Source organism: Eumetopias jubatus, unplaced genomic scaffold, assembly GCF_037043125.1.
Source record: "Eumetopias jubatus isolate StellerSeaLion01/CBP00866 unplaced genomic scaffold, mEumJub1_p1.0 scaffold_12, whole genome shotgun sequence".
NCBI lineage: Eukaryota > Metazoa > Chordata > Mammalia > Carnivora > Otariidae > Eumetopias > Eumetopias jubatus.
The window spans coordinates 26315333-26338076 of NW_028274818.1; the positions used below are offsets into that span (position 1 = coordinate 26315333).

Sequence of the window (22744 nt, forward strand, 5' to 3'; positions counted from 1 at the left end):
ATTAAAATTATCAGACAAAAATTTTTCAAAGGATAATGGTCTGTGCGTCCCTCTTTGTCGGCTGTATCCTGCGGTTCTGGGGGCTCAGGATACAAATAGGACTTGAATGTGTTGCCTACTCAGAAGCACAGGAGTCAACAGTTCTGAGGGCTACGTTTCTTTCCTCCTCTGAGACTTGGGTTTGCCCCACTGAAAGGGGACAGTCTAATAGGGACACCACCTGAGAAACAGGAGTTCACATTTTCGTGGATGTATGTGGGTCAGATACTGAAAGCTAGGTCCTAGGCAAAGCTAGTGATTTAGAAACCCGAAAACCGAAGGGACAGGAATGCCTACGAATGACTCATTTTTCACTGAAGGTTTTGTCTTATTCACTCCAAATTATTAGTGTCTTAACACCAGGCATGTATTTACACAGTATTGCCAATTCCTATTATACTAAGATCTCCTGCGGATGATCTACTTAGCACTCAACAATACAGGAACCCCGATATCTGCAAGTCAAAGATAAGTGTCTACACTTGGGCGTGTATTAGGCCCTTAAAAGGGCTTCCGGGAATTCTTGTGTTATCTGGTAACTTCCCCTTTCGCCCAGAGGGCGGAGCGGGGCGGGGGACGCCGAGGCGCGGCGGTCTCCTAGGAGACCACCAGGGAACAAGTGCGCACGCGTAGAGCCTCGGCCCGGCTGATGCAACCTCCGGCGCGAGTGCTGGGTCGGCCGAGAGTAAGGAAGCCGACAGGGAATCGCGCGAGACCAATGAGCGGCCGCTCGGAGGAGTCCGGAAAGGCCCGCCCGCCGGGCTCTGCGAGTGACGTTGGGCGACGCGGGGCTGGTGGCGTAGCCAGCCGCCATCCTTCGTCTCGTCCTCTTGCTTGTGGGTGTTCTGCTCCGTGCTGGCCCAGCGGCCATTTTGGGCTTCGCTTCTACCCGCGCCCGCCTGCCCAGCCCTTCCGGGGTCGCGCTGCCGAGGGGCCTTTTTAACGGCCCGTCTTTCTGGGAAGTCGTCGCAGTCGCCGCGGGAGGGCTCTGTTAATGGTGGAGACGCCTCGAGCGGACTAGGACATCTCCTTCCCGTCAGGATGAGTGTCGTCTCGGCCGCTGCGTCCTGCGCCTGTCGTTCCGGACTGTGGTCTGCCGCCCGCGGCCGAAGCCGCTTCCCCCTGTGGCTCTTCACCTGGCCGGGCGATCGGCCTGGGGCCCCGAGTCCGCCGCGCAGCAAGGCCAAGACTGCTTAGGCCTCTCCGAATCCCGTCCGACTTGCAGCGCCGAGAGACTGCCTAGAACAAGGACATGGAGCCGGCAGCAGACGGATCGCGGCCGGGCTCCCGGTTCTGGCTGCCTTTCTTTCCCCGGCGCCCGCAACCCGGCACTTCCAAGTTGCCCACACCTCCTGCCTCGGAACACCCCGGGGACCCCAGACTGGCTGCTCCCCCCCAGCCCCAGGCTCGGACCGGCTTCTGGATGAAGCTGCTTTCCCAGCTCTTGGCGCCGCTCCCCAGCCTGCTTCAGAAGCCGCTGATTTGGAGCCAGCTTTTCGGCGGGATGATCCCGACCAAATGGCTAGATTTTGCTGGAGGTTACAGCGCTCTCAGAGCCTTGAAGGCTCGGGAGGACCCAGCCGTCCCCCCGGCGCAGAAATCTTTGAGTTCGCTGCGGCTCGACCCCTCGGACGACTCTACTGCCAGTTCCCTCGATTGGCTGGAGGAGGGGATCCACTGGCAGTGCTCGTCCTCAGATCTAGAATTGGAACTCAAAGCCCAGGCTAGAGTTCTGGACCCTGCCGCACACGCTATTCCGTTAGAGCAGCAGCTGTGCGGAATGGAGCTGTTACCGAGTGGCCTTCAAGGCCATCTGTGCTCTAACCGGGAACTTGGCTCTTCGCCCGCCGGCCCTCTACCCGTTCGGCGTTTAAGCAGTATCAGCGTCGTCTATTTGTTGAACCCCACCTATCGGGACTGCGTGCCCCGGGTGGGGCTTGGCTATCAGAACAGCGTGGGAAGTGGCGAACCTGTTGATTTCCAGACCCTCAGCCCAGAGGGCACCTGTCTGACTGAAGACCTTGATCCTCCCCGCCCGCTGAAGGCAGACGTCGTTTGCTCCACGCGGCAGGGATGTCCGCCTCCTTCTAGAGAGGGCCTGCCAGAAATCCACCATCTTCGCACGAAACGGCTGGAGTTCCTTCAGCAGGCCAGAAAGGGGGAAGCATTACCCACCCCAGACCAAGATAATGGCTACCACAGCCTGGAGGAGGAACACAGCTTGCTCCGGATGGATCTGAAACCCGGCGGAGATAGTCCCACACAGTGTGTTCCCTCTGTTGGAGCCGTTTCCGGAACCGCCCAGGAACCCACCGAAGGAAAGATCGCATCGTTGACGAAAGAGGTTCCACTTGCTTTGGAAAAACAGGACCTCTCGGAAGGTTGCCCGTCTGGTGAGGTGCCTGTGGAAAAAGAGCCTGGAGAGGACCAAATAAGTGTCGGGGACTCCTCAGACCTAGAAGATGACATTCTCATTTCCACCAGGCCAGCTTGTAGTAACAGACTGATAGATTACATTTTGGGAGGTGCATCCAGTGACCTAGAAACAAGTTCTGATTCCGAAGGTGAGGATTGGGATGAGGAAGCTGAGGATGATGGTTTTGATAGTGATAGCTCACTCTCCGACGAATCAGACCTTGAACAAGACTCTGAAGGGCTTCACCTTTGGAACTCTTTCTATAGTGTAGATCCTTATAATCCCCGAAACTTCACGGCAACAATTCAGACTGCTGCCAGAATTGTTCCTGGAGACCCTTCTGACTCAGAGAAGGATTCCTCTGACAAGTCTGCTCTAGAGAATTCTCCCCAGATTGGAAGCCTTCCCGAGTCTCCTGACCATAATTCTGGGGAGGAAGATGACTGGGAATCTAGTGCAGATGAAGCAGAGAGTCTCAAACTGTGGAACTCTTTCTGTAATTCCGATGACCCCTACAACCTTTTAAATTTTAAGGCTCCTTTTCAAACATCAGGGAAAAATTGGAAAGGCTCTTGCGGCTCAGAGGGCCTGTCTGAGCCCACTGTGGCCATTTCTGATTGTCAAACCTTACTATCTTGTGATGTGCAGCTGTTGGGGAGCCGAGAAAGTGAAGATCCAGACTTGGTACCCGGTGGGGTTCTTTCTGGAGAAAGACGCACGCATATCAAGAGAAAAAAGGTTTGGTTTTTCTTTTTTTTTTTACCGTGCCTGATAATTTGTACTGTTTTGATACGGTTAAATACAGTAGCATGACTCTTCTGGAGGCATAGTAGTAGAGCATATTTTTGAGGAAGGGCTCTAAGCTTCTGTACTTGGATTAAGAAATGACCCCCCCGCCCCCCATATAACCACCACCTGCCTTCTTCCCTTCTGTGGAATGTTGTTCCTATCCAAATCGAAAATGCTGGGGTATAGGTGTTAGCAGGAAAGTGTCCTTTTCATTTGGGTTTGTATCTCTGGGCTGTTTCCATATAATCTTCAACTTTTCTTTCTTTTTTATGGAACAGAAAAATTACACCTTGTGTATACACAATTCTTCTGGAGATTGGTCAGGTCCCCTTATAGAGTATTTAAATGGTATTAATTGTAATTTGTTATTTGTGGACACCTAATATTTAGAGGATAACAAGTGTCTTCATTCCTGTTAGAGCCCAGAGGGATAATAGTACCAAGTAGCAAGTTTGCCATCAAAGAAGATACTAATTTCAGTGTAAAAACTTTTTGATGTGAACATGATTTTGACAGTAATAATACAGGAAATAGTACTGCCGTTTCTGAAGAACGCAATACTAGTTATCAGTGGCCACCCTCAGGTTAATAATCATTTGTAACAATGATGTTTGGTTACCTATTTGATTTATCTTGAGTAGCTGCTTCCTGTTCCTAAGCTCGTCTTAAAACGTTTTACTCTTTCAACACATTGTCAGGTTAATCTTATTTGGGGAGGTTCTTTGGAATTGCTTTATTTTTTCCTTCTACTATTTATTCAGCAAAAGTTATTAACTGGAGAGGAATTCCCCCAAACACACAGGGTATCTTTTATTGTAGAGGGCAAGTTTCTTTAGTTTTCTGTACACTTATCTGAAAGACAAAGGAGGGTAAGTTATTTTTGACCTCAGATTCTGCCGCATTAGAAAGTTTCAGGTGGACAGTGCCATAATCTGTTGGCTCCACATGGCCAGCTTCGTTCCTTTGAGATACTTCCTGGGTAGAAAATACCTCTACATGGTGATAACCTTACGTCTCACCTGTAGAATAGGTCATGGTTAAAAATTTAGTTCACACATACGTAAATGCTGTCATAAAAGATATTTTCTGTTTACTCTTAGGGGACCCTGACAAAATGACCTATTTAGTTATTAGTGAATAGGTTAAAACCTGTTAGTAAACCTGTAGGTAAAACCTATTAGTGAATAGGTTAAAAAACCGAGGCCTGATTGGTAAGTGGAGCAACAGAATGAGCATTTGGTATCTGGAGGCCTGTGTTCCCTCCTGCTGAGTGGTTAGGGCCAAGAAATTTGGGAAGACAGCCAGACCTGCAAAGTAACTTGACTTCTCATGGCCTTGGTTCACTCATTTATCTGATGGGAATAATAATTATAAATATTGTGTGAATTATTACATGATTTAAATGAGATGAGTGTGTAAAACTCCTCATTCATCGCCTTGCCTTTAATTGGTAGCTATTACTGTTCAGGGACCTCAGGCCAGTCTCATGTCTCATTTTGGCTTGCTCATTGAGCAAAGATGAGATGAGTCAAGTAGATGTGAGACTACTGACTGAACAAGAAGGAACATTTATAAAAGATTATGTCTAAAATATGGTAAAATTATTTTGGCAGCCTTTGACCACTTGCCATTCTTTAGCTTTATGGGAATAATGGGTAGTGCTTGATTTTTAGAGTGAGACTTAAAATGCCTGTGTCATTGACATAACACAGTGCAGATTGTGGAGCCATACTCCAGGTTTGAATCCTGATTACTACACCAGAGGGAGGCTGTATGATTGGAAACAAGTCCGTTAACCTCTCTTTCCTTATCTATACAATGGAGGTGATAGTAGTACAGACCCTATAGGGTTGCTCTGAGGATTAAATGAGATAAAAATTATAAAGTCCTCTGAAATGAGCCTGGCATGTGGTAAACATATAAATGCTGCTGCCGTTATTTATTTTAGTGATACAATGAGTAACTCTAGAATGCAATATCTAGTAAGATGTTACAGACCTGCTAATTGTCCTCCAGGGCATTCCGTGGCCTGATGTAAAGGGAATGAAAGGAGTAGGCCACGGTGGGATTAGCTGATGTAACTATTGAACATATTTTTAAAGCAAGTATTTACTTTCGTAGTTTGCTGTGTTTGAAAGAAACGTCTATGCTGGAAATTAAGTAGGGATTAAAAGGGACTTTAACTCTTTACATGAAATCATGTATATAGTATTTATTTTTTATTTTTTTAAAGATTTTATTTATTTATTTGACAGAGAGAGACACAGCGAGAGGGAACACAAGCAGGGGGAGTGGGAGAGGGAGAAGCAGGCTTCCCGTGGAGCAGGGAGCCCGATGCGGGGCTCGATCCCAGGACCCCGGGATCGTGACCTGAGCCGAAGGCAGACGCTTAACGACTGAGCCACCCAGGCGCCCCTAGTAACATAACCTTAAAGATAGGTTAACTTGGCTGCATTTTGTTTACTAAATAACTTTTTCTATAGTCTCATTACAAAAGCAATAATAAGAGTAACACTATGTGTTTATGATGCAAAAATTGGAAAGCACTGAAAAGTGAAATTGTGTTTAAAAGGAAAAAGGAAGACTAGAAATTGGTGAAGTTCTTTGTTAAAGCTTTTGTGCTGTAATAAAAGCATTGACTAATACTGACTAATAACTATTTCAAATATTTCTGGAAAATTTTTTGGGAAACATTTGTCATTTTGGAGGAAGAGTGTCACAGAACTGTATTTCCCTAAGGATTAAAAAAAGACAAAAGGACTGATAACATCAGGAAATTCTCAGTTCCCCATCTGGATTCATTTTATTAACACCAAAAGCCAAGGGGAGGGAGGAGGGATGACAGGATGACAGATGGGGGCAGGAGTGTGTGTGTGTGTGTTTGTATGTGTGAAGGAAATCAAGATGGAGTTCGCTCACTTTTTACTGAGATGCCATCTAGTCAGTCAGAACTTACTTTTTTCTTCTGTTACAGTTGAAACCAAATATTCCTGTAAGATATTTGGATATTTGATATTCTCAAAGAATTAGTAGCATAAAGGGTTAATTACTTCAATGGTGATTTTAAGATCCTAGAGCATGATTAAAATTAGTCTTTGTCTTTATAGGTAACTTTCCTGGAAGAAGTTACTGAGTATTATATAAGTGGTGATGAGGACCGCAAAGGACCATGGGAAGAATTTGCACGGGATGGGTGCAGGTTCCAGAAACGAATTCAAGAAACAGAAGATGCTATTGGATATTGCTTGACGTTTGAGCACAGAGAAAGAATGTTTAATAGATTCCAGGAAACATGCTTCAAAGGACTTAATGCTTTTAAGCAATGTTAAGATGATTTGACGGCCTCTAACTCGAGCGTACACTACCTCTTACTTGAGAGGTTTCTTTTAAAAACAAAAATTGGCAGCTGTCCTTTTTTTTTTTTTTTTTTTTAAGAGGATATGCAGCTTGGATCCAGAGACCTAGTTTAACATTTTTTTTTGTAACTGATCCCACTCAGAGATGGCCAGGTTTGAAGGCAAGCCCTGGTAATGAAGGATGAGATGGTGTGATTTCTAATACTCCCTTTTTTGATTCAGTTGGGTGTATTTTTAAATGTCATGTGCTTGCTGAGGTGTAAAGGGGACCTTTTAAGGTGGAATTTTGCATTTTCAAAACTGATTTCCTTGGGAAACAGTATTTATAGGGTTCAAAGCCCATTTTCCATTCTAATTTAAATTATGTGTACCTGTCTGAAAACTTTGGGCTCTCCCCAGCCAACAAGTTAATGGGCTTTTATGTTTTCTCTATTTTTTATTTCAGTGATGTGGTCCTTCTAGCTTTAAGGTTAAGAAAATAATCTTGTATATGCTACCAACTTAAATTACCTTGTGTCAACTTTGTTTTTCCCTTCTAAAAATGACTTTGGATGGACATGCGTGGTGGGCTTTTATAGGTTAAATTTTACCTTTCCAAGGACCGCCACAAAACTTATTTGTGCAGTACTCTCTGCTGCTTTGGGAAAGCTGCATCTTTCTGCCAAATTTTAACATCTCATATGTTTAACTTCTGTGCAAACTGTTTCTTGGAGAGGGTTCTGTGTGTGTGATTGTCATTCCAGTTAAATGGTTCTTTGTGTGTTTCAACAGGTAGAAGTTGTTGTAAAAGACTCCAGAAAGTAATAGTTGCAGCATAGACACTTTTTAAATTGAAAAGCCAAGAATTTTCCTAGGAAGGAACTAGGAGACTTCTCAGAGCAATTTGTTTTTGTTTTATATGCTGTCAACAGAAAACCAGTGTTACTAATCTCATGCTTCAGCACTGTCACTTTTAAAACCTGTCAGGGTGACACTATAAACTTGGAAATGGGCACTTCTGAATTTTCCAGTTAGCAATGTAAAATAGAGACTTAATCAATCTCCAAGTTTATTGTGTTCTACTGTTAGAGAAGTAATGACAAGGCCTGTAGCTTTCAGGAAAGGATGGTACTATAGACTTAACAATACAGAGTCTTAACTATTTTTAGCCCAGAGTTTACTTTTGAATTGAAGTTTTTGCAGTGACTGGTTGTCCTTTGTTTAGCTGGACATGGTGTGCCTCTGTTAGGCTGAGGTAATGTTTGTCAGCTTCTTACTGGTCTGTTTTTGCCCCATGTGCCTCTTGTTGCAGGTAATGGAAAACATGAGTAGAGCAGGTGGCCTCTTAAGTTTGAACTTGTTTCAGTGTGGGGACAAATTTTTTGTCAGAAGTGCTTGCAGAGTTACTACCTCAGTTTACAGTCTACCTGGTCATTATTTTATTTCTATCTGGTTTGCTCTAAGAACTGCCTCCAGTGATAACATATATATTCGTACATAAACACGCCAAGAGTACAACTTGAAAGCTGGTCCAATATTTGCAGAGCCCTTATTCAATGTGTGTTGTGCACCTCCACTTTAGGTAATCATAGGGGATGCATTTGCAGAGTCCTGCTGTAACACTGTGAAAACAGGCTGGTTTTAAGCACCAGCTGTGTCAGTTGGGAAGAAGGGATCATCTGCCTTGAAAAAAAACTTTCTGAAATGTAAAGGCATTTTTTTAAAACCAGACTGAAGTATACTGTTTTATTTCACGGCTTAGTCTGAAATCTAGCACCTCTGCATAGTTGAAAATAATGGGATAGCTTGACATTGATTGGATTTTGGAAACTTGTTCCCTTGGGATTCCAACCTCGCTACCAAATGAGTACAGTAAAAGCTTGGTGAAGAATTCTCCCATTTACTACCCTCCTTTAAAAGAAGTGATTGAGACAGTGACAAAAAGGACAGAAGGGGCTGTTTTTAAGTTGGACTGAAGGAGAAACAATTCTTGTCATTTCATCCCAATCCTAGTTGTTAGAGCAAAGTTAAACTTGGAAGTTGTAATTGAACATTGTACACATTTAAAGTCTTATAATGGTGCTTTAAGTATCAATGTAGCATGTGAAGGCATACAGACAGGTAAAATTTCCTTTTCTGAGTGTTGCAATGTGATAACAGCACCTCTTCATCTTTAACTTGAAATCAAAACTATCAGATTTTATTTTTGTATAATTTAAGGGAGGTGAATTTAGGGGACTAGAAGACTTAATTGGCTTCTACAGATCCAGTGACTTCAATGTAACCAGTTTGTTGGGATTTTATAGCTAAAATTATATTTGTGTATATAACTTTAACTAATCTGTAAATTGTAATAAGTATATTTGCAATTATTAAATGTTACATGGTATTTTGGTTCAAGTTTATATTGTGTGTTTCCTAGTATTTTACATTAGCTTTGGACTTAGCTGAATTTTCAGGATTAAATCGGGTATTTTTGGAGAAGCACTATAAACTTAGAGGTGCCGAACAAATTGCTGTGGTTTAAAAAGGTCACGGGGACATGTAAATTGCACGTCGCGCTTGTTGAAGGGGAGGAATTTTAAGGGGACAGAGGATTGCAAACCACATTTCAATAGAAAGGCGAATTTGGCTCTTAGAGTATGAAATGCCCTTCTTAGAGACTGGGGTTTTGATTCCAAAATTGGCCCCAGTCATCCACTTCTGCTACTGAGAAAACAATGGAGTATTCACAGGAGCAGTAAAATAAATTCACATGCTGGGCTTAGCATAGTGTTTACCTTTTTTTTTTTTCTTTTTTAAATTTTTATTTGCTGCAGAGAGTGAGGGAGAGAGCATGAGCCGGGTGGAGAGGGAGAGGGAGAAGCAGACTCCCTGCTGGGCACGGAGACTAACATGGGGCTCCATCCCAGGACCCTGGGACCATGCTTAACTGACTGAGCCACCCAGGCACCCCTAGTGTTTCTCTTAAGTAGCAGGGAAATTAACTTTTCTCTAGTTGGTACATTATTATTATTTAAAGAAAATTTTTTTTTTTTCCCAGGCTGACCCTCTGGAGTTTATTCACTTCTAGTGGTACCGGGCCAGATGGAGACTTGGTGGCACCCACCCCCCTCTTTTTTTTTTTTTAAGATTTTATTTATTTGACAGCGAGACACAGCGAGAGCAGGAACACAAGCAGGGGGAGTGGGAGAGGGAGAAGCAGGCCCCCCACCGAGCAGGAAGCCCAATGCGGGGCTCAATCCCAGGACCCCCGGGATCATGACCTGAGCCGAAGGCAGCCGCCCAACAACTGAGCCACCCGGGTGCCCCTAGTTGGTACATTATTATCCATGATAACTATGGTATGTAAATCATGGCGTACTCCCATTTACAATGTTGCCTAAATGTGATGGTAGCATCAGAAAAATCAAACTTTGTACCCTGAAAAAAGACAAACATTTGGATTATAGCGAGCCTATTAATGGATTAAGGCATAATAGCACTCTTCATTTAGGTACTTGGATCTTCCTAGCTAATGAAGAAAAATTTATTAAAGATCTATTTCTGACCCAGAAGGAAAGAAACGTAATTGCAAGTAATCAGTATTTAGTACAAATTGAATTGACAACCCCAGGTTATACTTTTTTATTACCATCTTGGGGTTAATTTAAGCATTTTTGGCTCTCTCCAGGAAGGTTTATGAAAATAGCCATGTTCACATCAAGCCAGATTTACTGCTATGACTTTTTTTTTTTTAAAGATTTTATTCATTTATTTGACAGACACAGCGAGAGAGGGAACACAAGCAGGGGGAGTGGGAAGGGGAGAAGCAGGCTTCCCCCCGAGCAGGGAGCCAGACGCGGGGCTCGATCCCGGGACCCCGGGATCACGACCTGAGCCGAAGGCAGACACAACCGAATGAACCACCCAGGCGCCCTTGCTATGACTCGGTCTCATATAGAAATTGTGGGGTTTTTTTTCTACTTTAATAGAAAGTTTAAAGCAAATGTTGACCTCAAATTTTGAAAGTTACAGATTTAGGAATTTGGTGGTCTCATTTGGAGACTTTCTTTGGATCCTCTATATGTATCTTTAAAAAAAAGTGGAAATATCTTCAGTTTTTTTCTCACAAAAAATGTTATTTATAGGGGCGCCTGGGTGGCTCAGTCGGTTAAGCGTCTGCCTTCAGCTCAGGTCATGATCCCAGGGTCCGGGGATTGAGTCCTTGAGCGGGGAGCCTGCTTCTCCCTCTCCCTCTGCCTGCCTCTCTGCCTACTTGTTCTCTCTCTCTACGTCAAATAAATAAATAAAATCTTTAAAAAAAAAGAAATTAAAAAAAATGTTATTTATAAAAGTAATAGGGAAATCTATAAAAGCGTTCTTACATTGTAAAAGGTAAGTATGCTAACTAACCAGTGTACCTTCTTGAGGTGAGAGAATTTTTTTTTAAGATTTTATTTATTTATTTGAGAGAGGGAGAGGGAGAGAGGCAGAGGGAGAGGCAGACTCCTCACTGAGCAGGGAGCCCGACGCAGGGCTCAACCCCAGGACCCTGAGATTGTGAGCCAAAGGCAGATGCTTAACTGACCGAGCCACCCAGGCGCCCCTTAATTTCTTTTTATATGTATGAAAAGGTTTTTTTTTTTTGTTTAAGATTTCATTTATTTATTTGACAGACACAGCGAGAGAGGGAACACAAGCAGGGGGAGTGGGAGAGGGAGAAGCAGGCTTCCCGCTGAGCAGAGAGCCCCACGTGGGGTTCGATCCCAGGACCCCGGGATCATGACCTGAGCCGAAGGCAGATGCTTAACGACTGAGCCACTCAGTTGCCCCAAGTATAAAGAGGTTTTTATACTTCTTCATTTTAAGGATTTTAACACAAATGTTAATTGTTTAGAATCCTTCTGTATTGGTAATTAGGATCTTTTCCTTATGGACTCGGTTGAATGCTTTATGATCAATACAAAACATCAGTCTTTTTCTCCCTGGATTTGCTCCGGGGAGGCTAAGTTTGTGGGGAGGCTAAGTTCGTGTCGGTCAGTTGCGACTTTAAAATACAAAGGTAGCATTATCATGCTCCCTCTGCCCCTCCCCCCCTCTCTCAAAGATCTATAGCAGTAGGGGTAATAAGTAGGATACATAGATCTCTTCTAACCCTGCTCACTTTGAGGATTCATCAAGCCAGAGTTATATTGTTTTCTTTTTTTTTATTTTTTTAAATCCTTTTTTATAGATTTTATTTATTTATTTGATAGAGAGAGAATGAGAGATAGAGAGCACGAGAGGGAAGAGGGTCAGAGGGAGAAGCAGACTCCCTGCTGAGCAGGGAGCCTGATGCGGGACTCGATCCCGGGACTCCAGGATCATGACCTGAGCCGAAGGCAGTCGCTTAACCAACTGAGCCACCCAGGCGCCCGAGTTATATTGTTTTCAATTAATATGTTTTAGTGACAAGTTTGCTATCAGGGAATTTAAAGAAACCATTGTACACATTAAATGGAGAATGCGGGGGGTGGAGGTGGGGGTATGTGTCTGTGTAATAATTTGAGTTGCATCACTGTTTTACCATGAGCAGACTCCTTAATCTCACCAGGAAAGATAGGGGAAGCCTGGTTTATGGAAAGTGGGTTGCCTGAACCATTGGGAAGATACCCTCGGGATCTGATGAGGACAAGGTTTAGAAAGCTGAACTACAAGGGACGATCTTGGGAGTGATTTATGAGGTCTTGTTCTTTTATTATTTTTATTTAAAAAAATTTTTTTCACCCCCCCATGCCTGGCAGTTCCTCAACCCCAGGCGGTTTTGTTCTTTTAATCTTTTATTCTTCCCTTCATCTTAGTACTATCCTTTTCTCTGTCTCCTCCTGCCATTGTTTGCTGAATATATATTTATACTTTTTTTTTTTACTATTGTTTTATAGGTCCTTCCCTAGAAGATGATGAGGACCTCCATAGCAAAAGAAAAGAACAGCACAATTTCCAGAGGTGTGCATTCATTAGAGATACTGTCCACCAAGAGGAAGAAAGGACCTCACGGAATTTTTAACTCTCTCCAGAGCTTGCTGCATACTTTCCCACCAGAACCTTAGGTTACCATATATAGGGTTTGGGACTGGATTAATTTTCAGAAATATCCCAAAGATGTTCAGGGTCAAAGAAAGAGGTGATGGTAAAGCTGCATGCAGTATGCTGCTTTGAGTTACCTGCTTTTCTTTCTGTGTTTTTTGTTTTTTGTTTAAAGATCTTATTTTTAAGTAATCTTTACACCCAACATGGAGCTCAAACTCATAACCCCGATATGAAGAGTTGCATGCTCCACCGACTGAGCCAGCCAGGCGCCCCAAGGCTGCTTTTCTTGACGGAGTTCATACATTGGCTCTGCAGGCAAAAACCAGAGAGGAGTCCCAAAAAAGCTTTGAAAACTCATATGCATATTTATTCTGAAACAGTTGTCTTTATTTTTATTTATTTAAAAATTTTATTTATCCATTTGAGAGAGACTGAGAGAGAGAGCATGGGGGTGGGTAGGGAGGGGCAGAGGGAGAGGGAGAAGCAGACTCCCCGAAGAGCAGGGAACATGATGGGGAGCTGAATCCTAGGACCCGGAGATCATGACCTGAGTTGAAGGCAGATGCTTAACCAAGTGAGCCACCCAGGTGCCCCTATTTTTTTTTTTTTTTTTAAGTAGGCTCCTTGCCCAGTGTGGAGTGCAGAGCTTGAACTCACAACCCTGAGCTCAAGAGTTGAATGCTTAACTAACTGAGCCATCCAGGTGCCCCAGGAATGGTTGTCTTTAAAAACATTTCATTATGAGGGGGCACCTCGGTGGCTCAGTTGGTTAAGTGTCTGCCTTTGGCCCAGGTCATGATCCCAGGGTCCCTCCTTAGGGGGAGTCTGCTTCTCCCTCTGCCCCCCCCACCACTCATGCTCTCTCTCTTGCTCACTCTCAAATAAGTAAACAAAATCTGTAAAAAACAATTTTCATCATAAGAAGATGAGCTCTTTGGATCTCAAAAGCACCATGACCCTTCCTTTCCCTCTCCCTTTGCCCTTTTAAATTATATTCATTCTGACCTCATCTTGTTAACATTTGCATCTGTTCCTTGTGTGCTGCCACCCTCACTAATCGGTAAATGCTGTGAGGGCAGGGATCTTGTTTGTCTTGTTTCTGAGCCCAGAGCCTAGAACTGTAGATATTCAACAAAGATTTGAAGGAGTTAATCACTTTTTTAAAAAGTTTATTTATTTATTTTTGTAATCTCTATACCCAGTGTGAGGCTCAAACTCACAAGATCAAGAGTTGTGTGTTCTTCCGATTGAGCCAGGCAGGTGCCCCGAGTTAATCACTTTCCTAAAGTCACCTCTCATATAGCCTTTACCGAGATTACATCAACACAGCCGTGTCTGATTAGAAACAAACATGCCACGATCATAGCTGATGTTGAATCACGGAACTGAAAAGTCCTTACAGAGAAGTTGCAGTAAGCTCTAAATTTGTAGAATGTAATTACAAATTTCAACCTGGCTAGGGATACCGCATCAGTTAATTTGAGTGTCATTAATAAGGTGCATGAATTTCATATGTGAGCAAATCAGCTGAGACCTTCCTTTTCCAGAATTAGTATTCTGTATCAATAATACCAAAGTATTCTTCCCACAACACCAGCAGGTTTATTTGTGGCCGAAGACCGGCTGTGGGTTGCTAGAGATGGTCTGTTGATTCCACTAGATGGCGTTACCATCTCGAAGCGCCTGACGGATCCCCACGATTACTAATGTGACGGGTGTTGCTCCCTTGGAGGTCATTCCCTGGGTGTATAAACAAGCTGGAGAACTGCCCTGCCCTGCCCTGCCCATGCCAGGCCTGCCCACTGTGACTCCACCTTTTTGTGGTAACCATCCTTTTTGTGGTAACTGTTCCTTAAGGGAGAACCACGATTTGAGGTCGAACACAAACACATGAATTGATGGTTCCTGCTCTCCAAGGAGGGAGAATAATTAGGAGATTAGGGGTGAAATCTAAGAGGCTGATGTACGGCTATTTGCTGGGTTTTCTGGATCGGGGTTTTTCCAGTTAGGGCTTCATCTCCCTTACCTATCTGCTCAGCATTCTGCTTCCTATTGCATTCCTGTGAACCAGGGCAGTCCTTCTCAGGGAGCGGAGAGAGAGGGTGCCACGTTGCTCGAGGTATGGAGAGTCACTATGTCTGATTATGGAGTTGTACATGGGACAGGCTTGGAAGGAGGAAAAGAGCCTAAAGAACTGCTGGGCCGGGGTCTCATGCTGTTCTCTGTTTCCCTCTTAGAGCTAGCAGCCAAGACCAGGTGGTACCAGGACTGTTCTTTGGTAAGTTGGTATTGGCCCCGAGGCGCTGCCCCCAGCACACACACTTCCGGTGTGCAGAATGGAAGGCCGGTGTGTGTTTGCATACGGTTTTCTCTGCCTGCAGTGGCTGGGCCACCTTTCAGCTGTATTACAGTGGTGCTCTTCCTGCCTTGTGTTTCTGCTGGATTTGACTGAGTAGCAAGCGGAGGAGATGTTTTTTGGGGTTTTGGGGTGTGGTTTCTACCTTCAGGAATTTACAGAGGAGTTTTTTTGTTTTGTTGACTTCCGACGACCTTCCCCAAGACAACCTGCTATGAGTCACAGCTTGACTGGCCTGGGGGGTGTGGCCCAGGACTGCCTAAGAGATGGCAGTTTTTTAGAGGAATATTGACTTACAGAAGAGAAGTCCTGCTGGGAAGTCAAAGGGCTGAAGCAGGTGCATGTTCTTGCAGTTAATTTCCCGGGTCATTTCAGGGGGGATGACAAGTTATGTTCAGCAGGTGTCCCTTCTTCTGCCTCCCATTTGGCGTAGACCCCCTTCAGGGTCCATTGGGAATATTTATCTTCCTTGATCAGGTTTCATCTCCCCCCCAAAGGCTTCCCTGATGATGACTTCATCTGTGTATCCTCACGGAGTTCATTACGTTGTTCTCAGTGTTACAGCCCCCTGTCGCCCTTTCTCTCACTGTTCATGTCACACTGAGTTGTAGCTGTTTGCGCTTCCATTTCTTCCTACAGACTGTCCACCTCTTTGCTGGAAGGGTCCTCAGCATAGTAACCAGAATGTCTTAGGTGCACAATATACTTTGCTTTAACTCAAGTGACAATTTCCATAGCCGCCTTCTCCCAGTGGATAGGCTCCCGGCCAACACACACAATTAAGTAATGTATTGATTCGTGTGTTTCAAAAAAGCAATTAAATGTGTGGAAAATTCTATTTTCAGTGTATACATTATGCTTATTTATACTACTTGAGATGTTTTTGAGAAGCTAGTATTACTAGTGATGACTTTAAAACTATGGTTTTAAATCAGTTGATGTCATATCTTCATTACAAATCTTTCAAGTGACAGCATGAGGTGCATGGGAACTTGATCAGTGTCATGAAAGGCACTTCCTCATTGGGTAAATATAGAGCATTTCCATTACCCCAAAAAAGTTCCCTCCTGCTCTCTCTTTTTTTTTAAGGTCTACATGCAACGTGGGGCTTGAACTCAAGACACCGAGATCAAGAACTGCATATGCTCTACCGACGAGCCAGCCAGGCGCCCCTCCCTCATACTCTTGTATTCAACCAACCTGCAGCTTTTGGCAGCTGATGATCTGCTTTTTATCACTATTTTACCTTTTCTAGAGTTTTATAAAAATGGCATTTTACATACAGTTATGTACCCTTTCGTGTCTGGCTTGTTTAATCTAGTGTCATACTTTTGAAATTCATTTCTGGTGTTGGGTATATCAGTCATCTACCCTTTAAACTGCTGGGTAGTATCACATTGTACGATTACACCACAATTTATTCATTCATTTACTCTTAGGTGGACAGTTGGTTTGTTTGTTTACAGTTTGTGGCTATCATGACTAAAGCTGCTGTGAACATTTGCATACAAGTGTTTCTGTGGACACGCATTTCATTCCTTTCTGGATAAATGTAGGAGTGAGATTGCTGGATCATATGGTAAGTATATGTTTAACTTTATAAGGAAACCACTTCCAGTTTTCCACAGTGGCTGTACCAATGGCCCCATGTCCTTCCTACCACTTGATATTCTAAGTCTTTAGAAGTTTTGCTATTCTACTGGTTTTATAGTGGTAACCTTACTTGGTATAAATTTGCAATTTGCATTTGATCCATAAACATAGTATACCCCTCCATTTATTTGGATCTTTTGAAATTCTTCTCAGCAGTGTTGTGTATTTTTCAAAATACTGGTCTTGTATGTATTTTGTTACCTTTATCCCTAAATATTTCTTTTGTTGATGCTGTTGTAGATTGTACTTTTTTTTAATTCAGTGTCCAATTCTTGGCAGCATTTAATATATGGAAATACAATTTATTTTTGTATATTGATCCTGTATCCTCTGACCTTAAGATTTTATACATTGATAATTATATCTTAGAATAAATAAAAAGTTTGCCTCTCTTTCCAATCTGTATCCCTTTATTTCTTTTTTCTTGCATTACTGTACTGGCTTGGATGTTTAGTACATTATTGAATAGAAATGATGACAGCAAACACCCTTGTCTTGCCAGTAGGATTGGTGATTCCTTTTCTTTCATTCCTAGTGTTTGTATTTTATGTCTTCTCTCTCTCTCTCTTTTTTTTTTTTTCCTCTCAGTCTGACTGGAGCTTTATCAGTTTTATTGATCTTTACAAAGAACCAACTTTTGGTTTCATTGATTTTTCTCTATTATTTTGCTGTGTTTTGTGTCCTAGCTCATTAATTCCCGATTTGTAGTCCATTTCCTTTCTGCCCTGAATTATGTGATCTATTTTATGTATCTCCCAATTTACAGAAGAAGAACCCGGAGCATCTTAACCTAACCCAGATTACACAGCTAGGAAGAATGACAGAGAACGGACAGTTACAGCCAGCCTGGCTCCAGAGTCCCTGCTTCACTCCTTTCAGGAAATCTTCATAGATGAGATGGAAATAGGGTTAGAGTTTGGAAAAAAGAGTACTCTTAATTGGGTAAGTGTTGGGGAAAGGGAGCAGTTAAAGGATAGGGAGGCAAAGGACATTTCAAGTACGAAAAATGGCTTTAGGGAAAATGTAAAAATGGAAGAATATAGAATGCATGTTGGGGGAATGGCTAATAGGCAAGTCAAGCAGGGTATGGGCTGTTTGGGATGGAGAAATGTAGTGGAGGAGGAAGTTTTTACCCTAAATGATAGATAGAGCACTTTGAAGGTCATGCTAAAATTTGGTCCATTTCATTCTACATGAGACAAGCCAGCAAAGCAGTGACATGGTCAAACTGGTTCTTTTGGATTACCTCTCGGGTCATTTGGTGGATGGATTGAACTGAGGAGAAACGAGAATGGGTCAAGCAAAATGTTCTTGTACAAGTGTAGGTCTGAAGTAATGACATGTCAGCTTTACTGTCTTTGGTGACAGAGGAGGGTGATGTTATTAACTGAGCTAGGGAACTCTGAAAGAGGAGTATGTTGGGGGGCGGAGATGTAAGAACTCTGCTTTACATGGATAACTGACCATTTTTAGCATCTTCTCCATCTGCAGGAAGCAGCCAGGTGAGCCATCTCAGGGAGATCTTGTAGGGTAGTTCCAGTGAAGGAGGGAAAGAGAGGCAGGGCTTAGGTAAAGAGAGACAGAATTCATAGACCAAAAGCAGGTTTGGAACGATTTCCTTGAGCAAAAAAGAGCATGGGGGTTTCGAGAGGTCTTATGAGTGGCTTGAATCAGCGTTTTGTTCCCACGAAACCCCCACTCAACCACCCTATCCAAACTTTCCCCCAAGTCCAAGCTTGGCCAAGAATCAGCTGATTCTTCAAGGAACGGTGACGGCTTGAGCCAGGAGCATTATGGGAGGTGGCCAGAGTGGACAGAAGATTAAAGGGTCCTTCCTAGATCTTTTAGACTCCTGGAAGCTCCTTATGACTCTAGAGGTTGGGAGAGTGCCTCAGTAGTGATTGAGATAAAATTTTCTGCCACCCTAGTGGGATGAAGACCCGGAGCAAATCACATTTTATTTAAGAAAATAAAAGATTATGGGGTGTCTGTTTGGCTCAGTCAGTTGAGCATGCAACTCTTGATCTCAGATCTCACACAATTCTTGATCTCAGGGTCATTAGTTCAAGCCCCACGTTGGGTATAAAACTTAGTTAAAAAAAAATAAAAGGAAAAGAAAAGGTTATGACATTTCTTACTCCCCAGCATACGCATAACTGTTATGACTACTTAGTTTAAAAGCTTGATTTATGTATCTGTCTCTCAGTAAACCATAAACTCCTAAAAAATCATAACTTACTTATGAAAGTGGGCCCAGTGCCTAGCCAGAGCTTGGTTGACTCTCATTAATTTGTTCATTCAGTATCCCTTATGAGCAAAGTGAGAGACCCTGTACTATGGCTGAATATTCTTTTATTCAGCAAAGATTTGCTGAGTACTTACTGTGTGCTGAGCCAAGAGCTGAGAACACAGATGTGAACAAAACTGGCAGAGTCTCTACTCTCAAGCTTACGTCTTAGATGGGGGAGTTGATATACACAAACAAAAAAATGGAACAAGATAGCATCAGGTGGTGATATAAGCCTTGAAGATAATGGAAGAGAAAGATCTGATAGGGAGAAACTTGGGGAATGACTCTGGACATAGTCATGAGGGTAACTTTGACCTCATACCTGAATGGTAGGAGGGAGTGAGTCATGAGGTGATGGGGGGAAGGGAGGGATGGGAAGAAGGGGGAGTGAACTAGGAGATGATAGTGGATGGCAAGCAAGGGCCAGATCATGTAGAGCTTACAGAGGAAGGAAATTTGGGTTTATTCTAAGTGTAATTGGAGTGTTTGAACTGGTAGGTGTGTGGTACTATAATCATTTTCTCTTTGTAAAGATCCTCCGGCTAGTGTATGAAAAATGAGTGGGCCAAGTAAGGAAGGAGGGAGACCAGATGAAGAGGGTATTGGATGGTCTAGGAGGAACATGATGGAGGCTTGGACCAGGTAGCAGTGGAGGAGGAAAGAGGGTATATCTGGATGGAGATCCAGTCGATTAGATGTAGAATGTGAGGAAATGGAGGAAATCTTGGGTGACTCCTAGGTGAGATGACCAACCATCTTGGCTTTCCTGAGACTGAGGAGTTTCCTGGAATAGGGTTTTCAGGGTTAAAACAAGGACAAGTCCCAGGCAAACCAGGACAGGTGGTCACACTACTCCTAGGTTTTTGGACCAAGCAATGGGGTGATTATTGATTGTGCCGTATACTGAAATAAAGAACAGTCCAGGAGAACAGATTTGGAACTATAAATCAAGAGTTCTATTTTGACCACATTAAGTTTGAGATACTTATTAAACATCCATGTGGAGGAGTAGACAACTGGATATACACATCGGAAGCCCAACGGAGAGGTCAGACTCAGACAAATCTGGGAGCCAGCAGCATGTAGATGGAATTTAACACAATGGGGGAGATCACCTAGGGACAGTGTGTAGGTAGAGTACAGAACCAGGTTGAGGGTGAAGTTTGGAGTCTCCAACATTTTAAGGTTAAGCAGAGATGAAGCAGTTACCCAAGAGATTAGGAAGGAATAGCCAGTGAAGTGGGAGGTAAACCAGGAGAATGTGGTGTCATGAAGGCCTAGAGGAAAAAAAAAGAGCTTCATGAAAGTGGGAGTGGCCAAACACTGCCGAGTAAAATGAAGACAAAAAAGTGGATTTAAAAGACAGTTCCTGAAAAGAGAGAGAGAGAGAGAGAGAGAGAGAAACCAAGAAACAGATTCTTAACTATAGAGAACAAACTGGTGGTTACCAGAAGGAGGGGGGAGGAGGTAGGTGAAATGGGTGATGGGGCTTAAGGAGGGCACTAGTCCTGAGGAGCACAGGGTGATTAACATAAAACCAGGGAAGGAAGGAAGGGAGGGAGGACGTCTGTGCTCCCGAGGAGTGGGGCGACAGGAACGTCCATTGCCATACAGGGAGGATCAGCACAGAACGCTGGGCAAGTGTAGGGGGCTCCTCTCTGGGCTACGCCTTGCAGGAGAGTGGAAGACAAGAGCAGATAGAGAAGGGTTCTGCGGAGGGAGGAGGCCCCCCGGGCACAAAGGCACAGGCAACAGTAGGGTTTTCGGGATGGCTGGGGCAGCGAGTGCAGAAACAGATGGTGGCGCCCAGGGCAGGGAGGAGGGAGGGCTGGAGCCCCAAATGCATTACCCAAGGTGAGAGCCCAAAAGTGTCTGTTGGGCTTCGTGGCCCAGAAGTTAAGTGCTTATCTTTGCCAGACTAGTTTTAGCCTTTTCTTTCTTTTTTTTTTTTTTAAGATTTTATTTATTTGACAGAGAGAGACACAGCGAGAGAGAGGGAACAGAAGCAGGGGGAGTGGCAGAGGGAGAAGCAGGCTTCCCGCGGAGCAGGGAGCCCGATGTGGGGCTCGATCCCAGGACCCTGCGCGATCATGACCTGAGCCAAAGGCAGACACTTAATGACTCAGCCACCCAGGTGCCCCAGTTTTAGCCATTTTCAAGGAGTTGTGGAGACAGAAACCAGACTGTGAGTAACTGGGAGGCACGGAATTGGGCACTGGGAGAAGTGGAAGGAAGGAGAGTGGGGATATGGTAGCTGGGGGTGGGCATGGGGTTTACCGAGTGCACTTGCATATGTGTGTGCAAGCATGTGTGTGTGCGTGTGTGTGTATACATGCTTGAGGGGAAAAAGAAGAGAGGGAAAACTAAAAATACAGGGGAGAGGAGATCATTGAGGGAGGAAGCTGAGGAGCTGGTGAGGGATGGGCGCTTGTAAGGTGCGAATACGAGGAAGGTGGAGCTTTGGACAGGAGGAGAGAGAGCCGGATGGGCGGAAACACAGGGGAGGTTGCCCCAGTGGGCCTAGGGAGACTGAACTAACGTGGTCAGGTCAAGGCTGTGTCTTTCTGACTGCCTTTGTTTTGCCCTGGAATGATGATGGGGTCCCTTACAGTAATGCTGGCAGCGAGACTGGCTGCAGACACAGCAAGAGGAAGGTGGAGAGTGAATGACAGGGGAAGCGACCTGTTTCCTTCCTCCAGTGGCGTGGGGTGATGTTTCCTGGGCCTGAGAGCAGCGAAGGTGGACAGGTGCATCCGGAGGGTAGTTCTGCAGCGTGGGTACGGTTGAGGACGAGTGGCGGGATGCTGTGACCGGCTGTGAGTTTGGGCTGAGTGGCACAGGAAGTGGACCAAGGCTTTCGTGGAGAGATGAGGAGGGAATTGGAGAAGCCAGAGGTACTGTAGGAAAGCAAGGAGCAGGTGGGAAGGGAAGAGAGGAAGGAGGGTGTTGGAAGGAGCCAATCTATGATCAGAAAGTGGGATATTTGAGTTAGTGTTTTCTAAATTAGACTAAATCTGAGTGGTCAGACCGTTTAAAGCATGGCCTTGGGTGTGAGGAACTTAATGGAGTGGAGGTGACTGCCCCTGGAGACAAGGATATTAAGGTGTAGTGGGTTAGGACATTGGGTAGTTAATTCACATGGGCACCAAAATCGCCCGACATGAGAGGGAGACGAGGCATGGAGAGGAAGAAGCTGAACCAAGAGCCAAGGTCTCTGACGAGTGTTGAGCCGTGACCAGCAGGTGGGTGGTGGCAGAGACGAGGGGAAGAAACTGGTTGGCTGAGGGCCGGAGCTGTTTTACTTGGAGATAGAAGCATAATGGTGCCTTATGCATTTATTGAACTAAAACTGAGCCAAAGTGCTGTGTTAGTTCCAGGAAATGCCCAAGTCAGCACCAGCTGCCATTTTCTAGAAGAACCTGAGGTCAGACATTAACGTCAGCACAAGAGCATTGCCTGAGCTATAGAGTCAAGATGGGACCCAGAGAAGAAATACCAGCAGGTAGACTATGGGCCCATCTTGCCGGCTCCACCTGGCCCCTGTCTCTTGCCTTGAGCAGAGGACTGACAGGCTCAGCCCTCCTCTCCCCCTCTGGGGAGCTGCCAGGGCCAGTGCTCTGCTCCACGACGCAGTCCTGGCAGGAGAAATCAGCCAGCCATCTTGGGCTGGCGTCCTTCCCAGGAGAAGCCAGAGCAGAGCCTTTCAGATGGAGCTGAAGGGGGCACATTTCAGGCACACTTCTCACCCGTGAGCAAGGGCTCATTAGCCAAACGATCATCTTCCCAGACCCGTTGTCAGACCAACTTAAAAATAA

At 44.4% G+C, this 22744-nt stretch overlaps 2 protein-coding genes across 15 annotated transcripts in view; both read left to right on the plus strand.

Annotated features, from left to right (window-relative positions):
• Positions 1-16270, plus strand: part of PIK3C2B (phosphatidylinositol-4-phosphate 3-kinase catalytic subunit type 2 beta) — an 88641-nt gene extending 72371 nt beyond the window's left edge. For 7 of the 14 annotated variants that reach the window (XR_015766558.1, XR_015766560.1, XR_015766562.1 and 4 more), the window contains 2 exons: positions 9623-9923; positions 12483-16270. Coding sequence is in view for 3 of the 14 variants with exons in the window: in XM_028120135.2 (XP_027975936.1) it covers positions 12483-12501 (19 nt within the window). In the remaining 11 variants the exon portion in view is untranslated. The remainder of the gene's footprint in view (positions 1-9622; positions 9924-12482) is intronic. The other 7 variants (XR_015766567.1, XR_015766564.1, XR_015766563.1 and 4 more) reach the window with 7 other exon arrangements.
• On the plus strand, positions 772-8984 carry PPP1R15B (protein phosphatase 1 regulatory subunit 15B). Its single transcript, XM_028120139.2, has 2 exons — positions 772-3193; positions 6352-8984. The coding sequence occupies exons 1-2, from the start codon at positions 1292-1294 to the stop codon at positions 6571-6573; spliced, it is 2124 nt and encodes a 707-aa protein (XP_027975940.1). The 5' UTR covers positions 772-1291; the 3' UTR covers positions 6574-8984.
• Positions 16271-22744: the final 6474 nt, after the last annotated feature.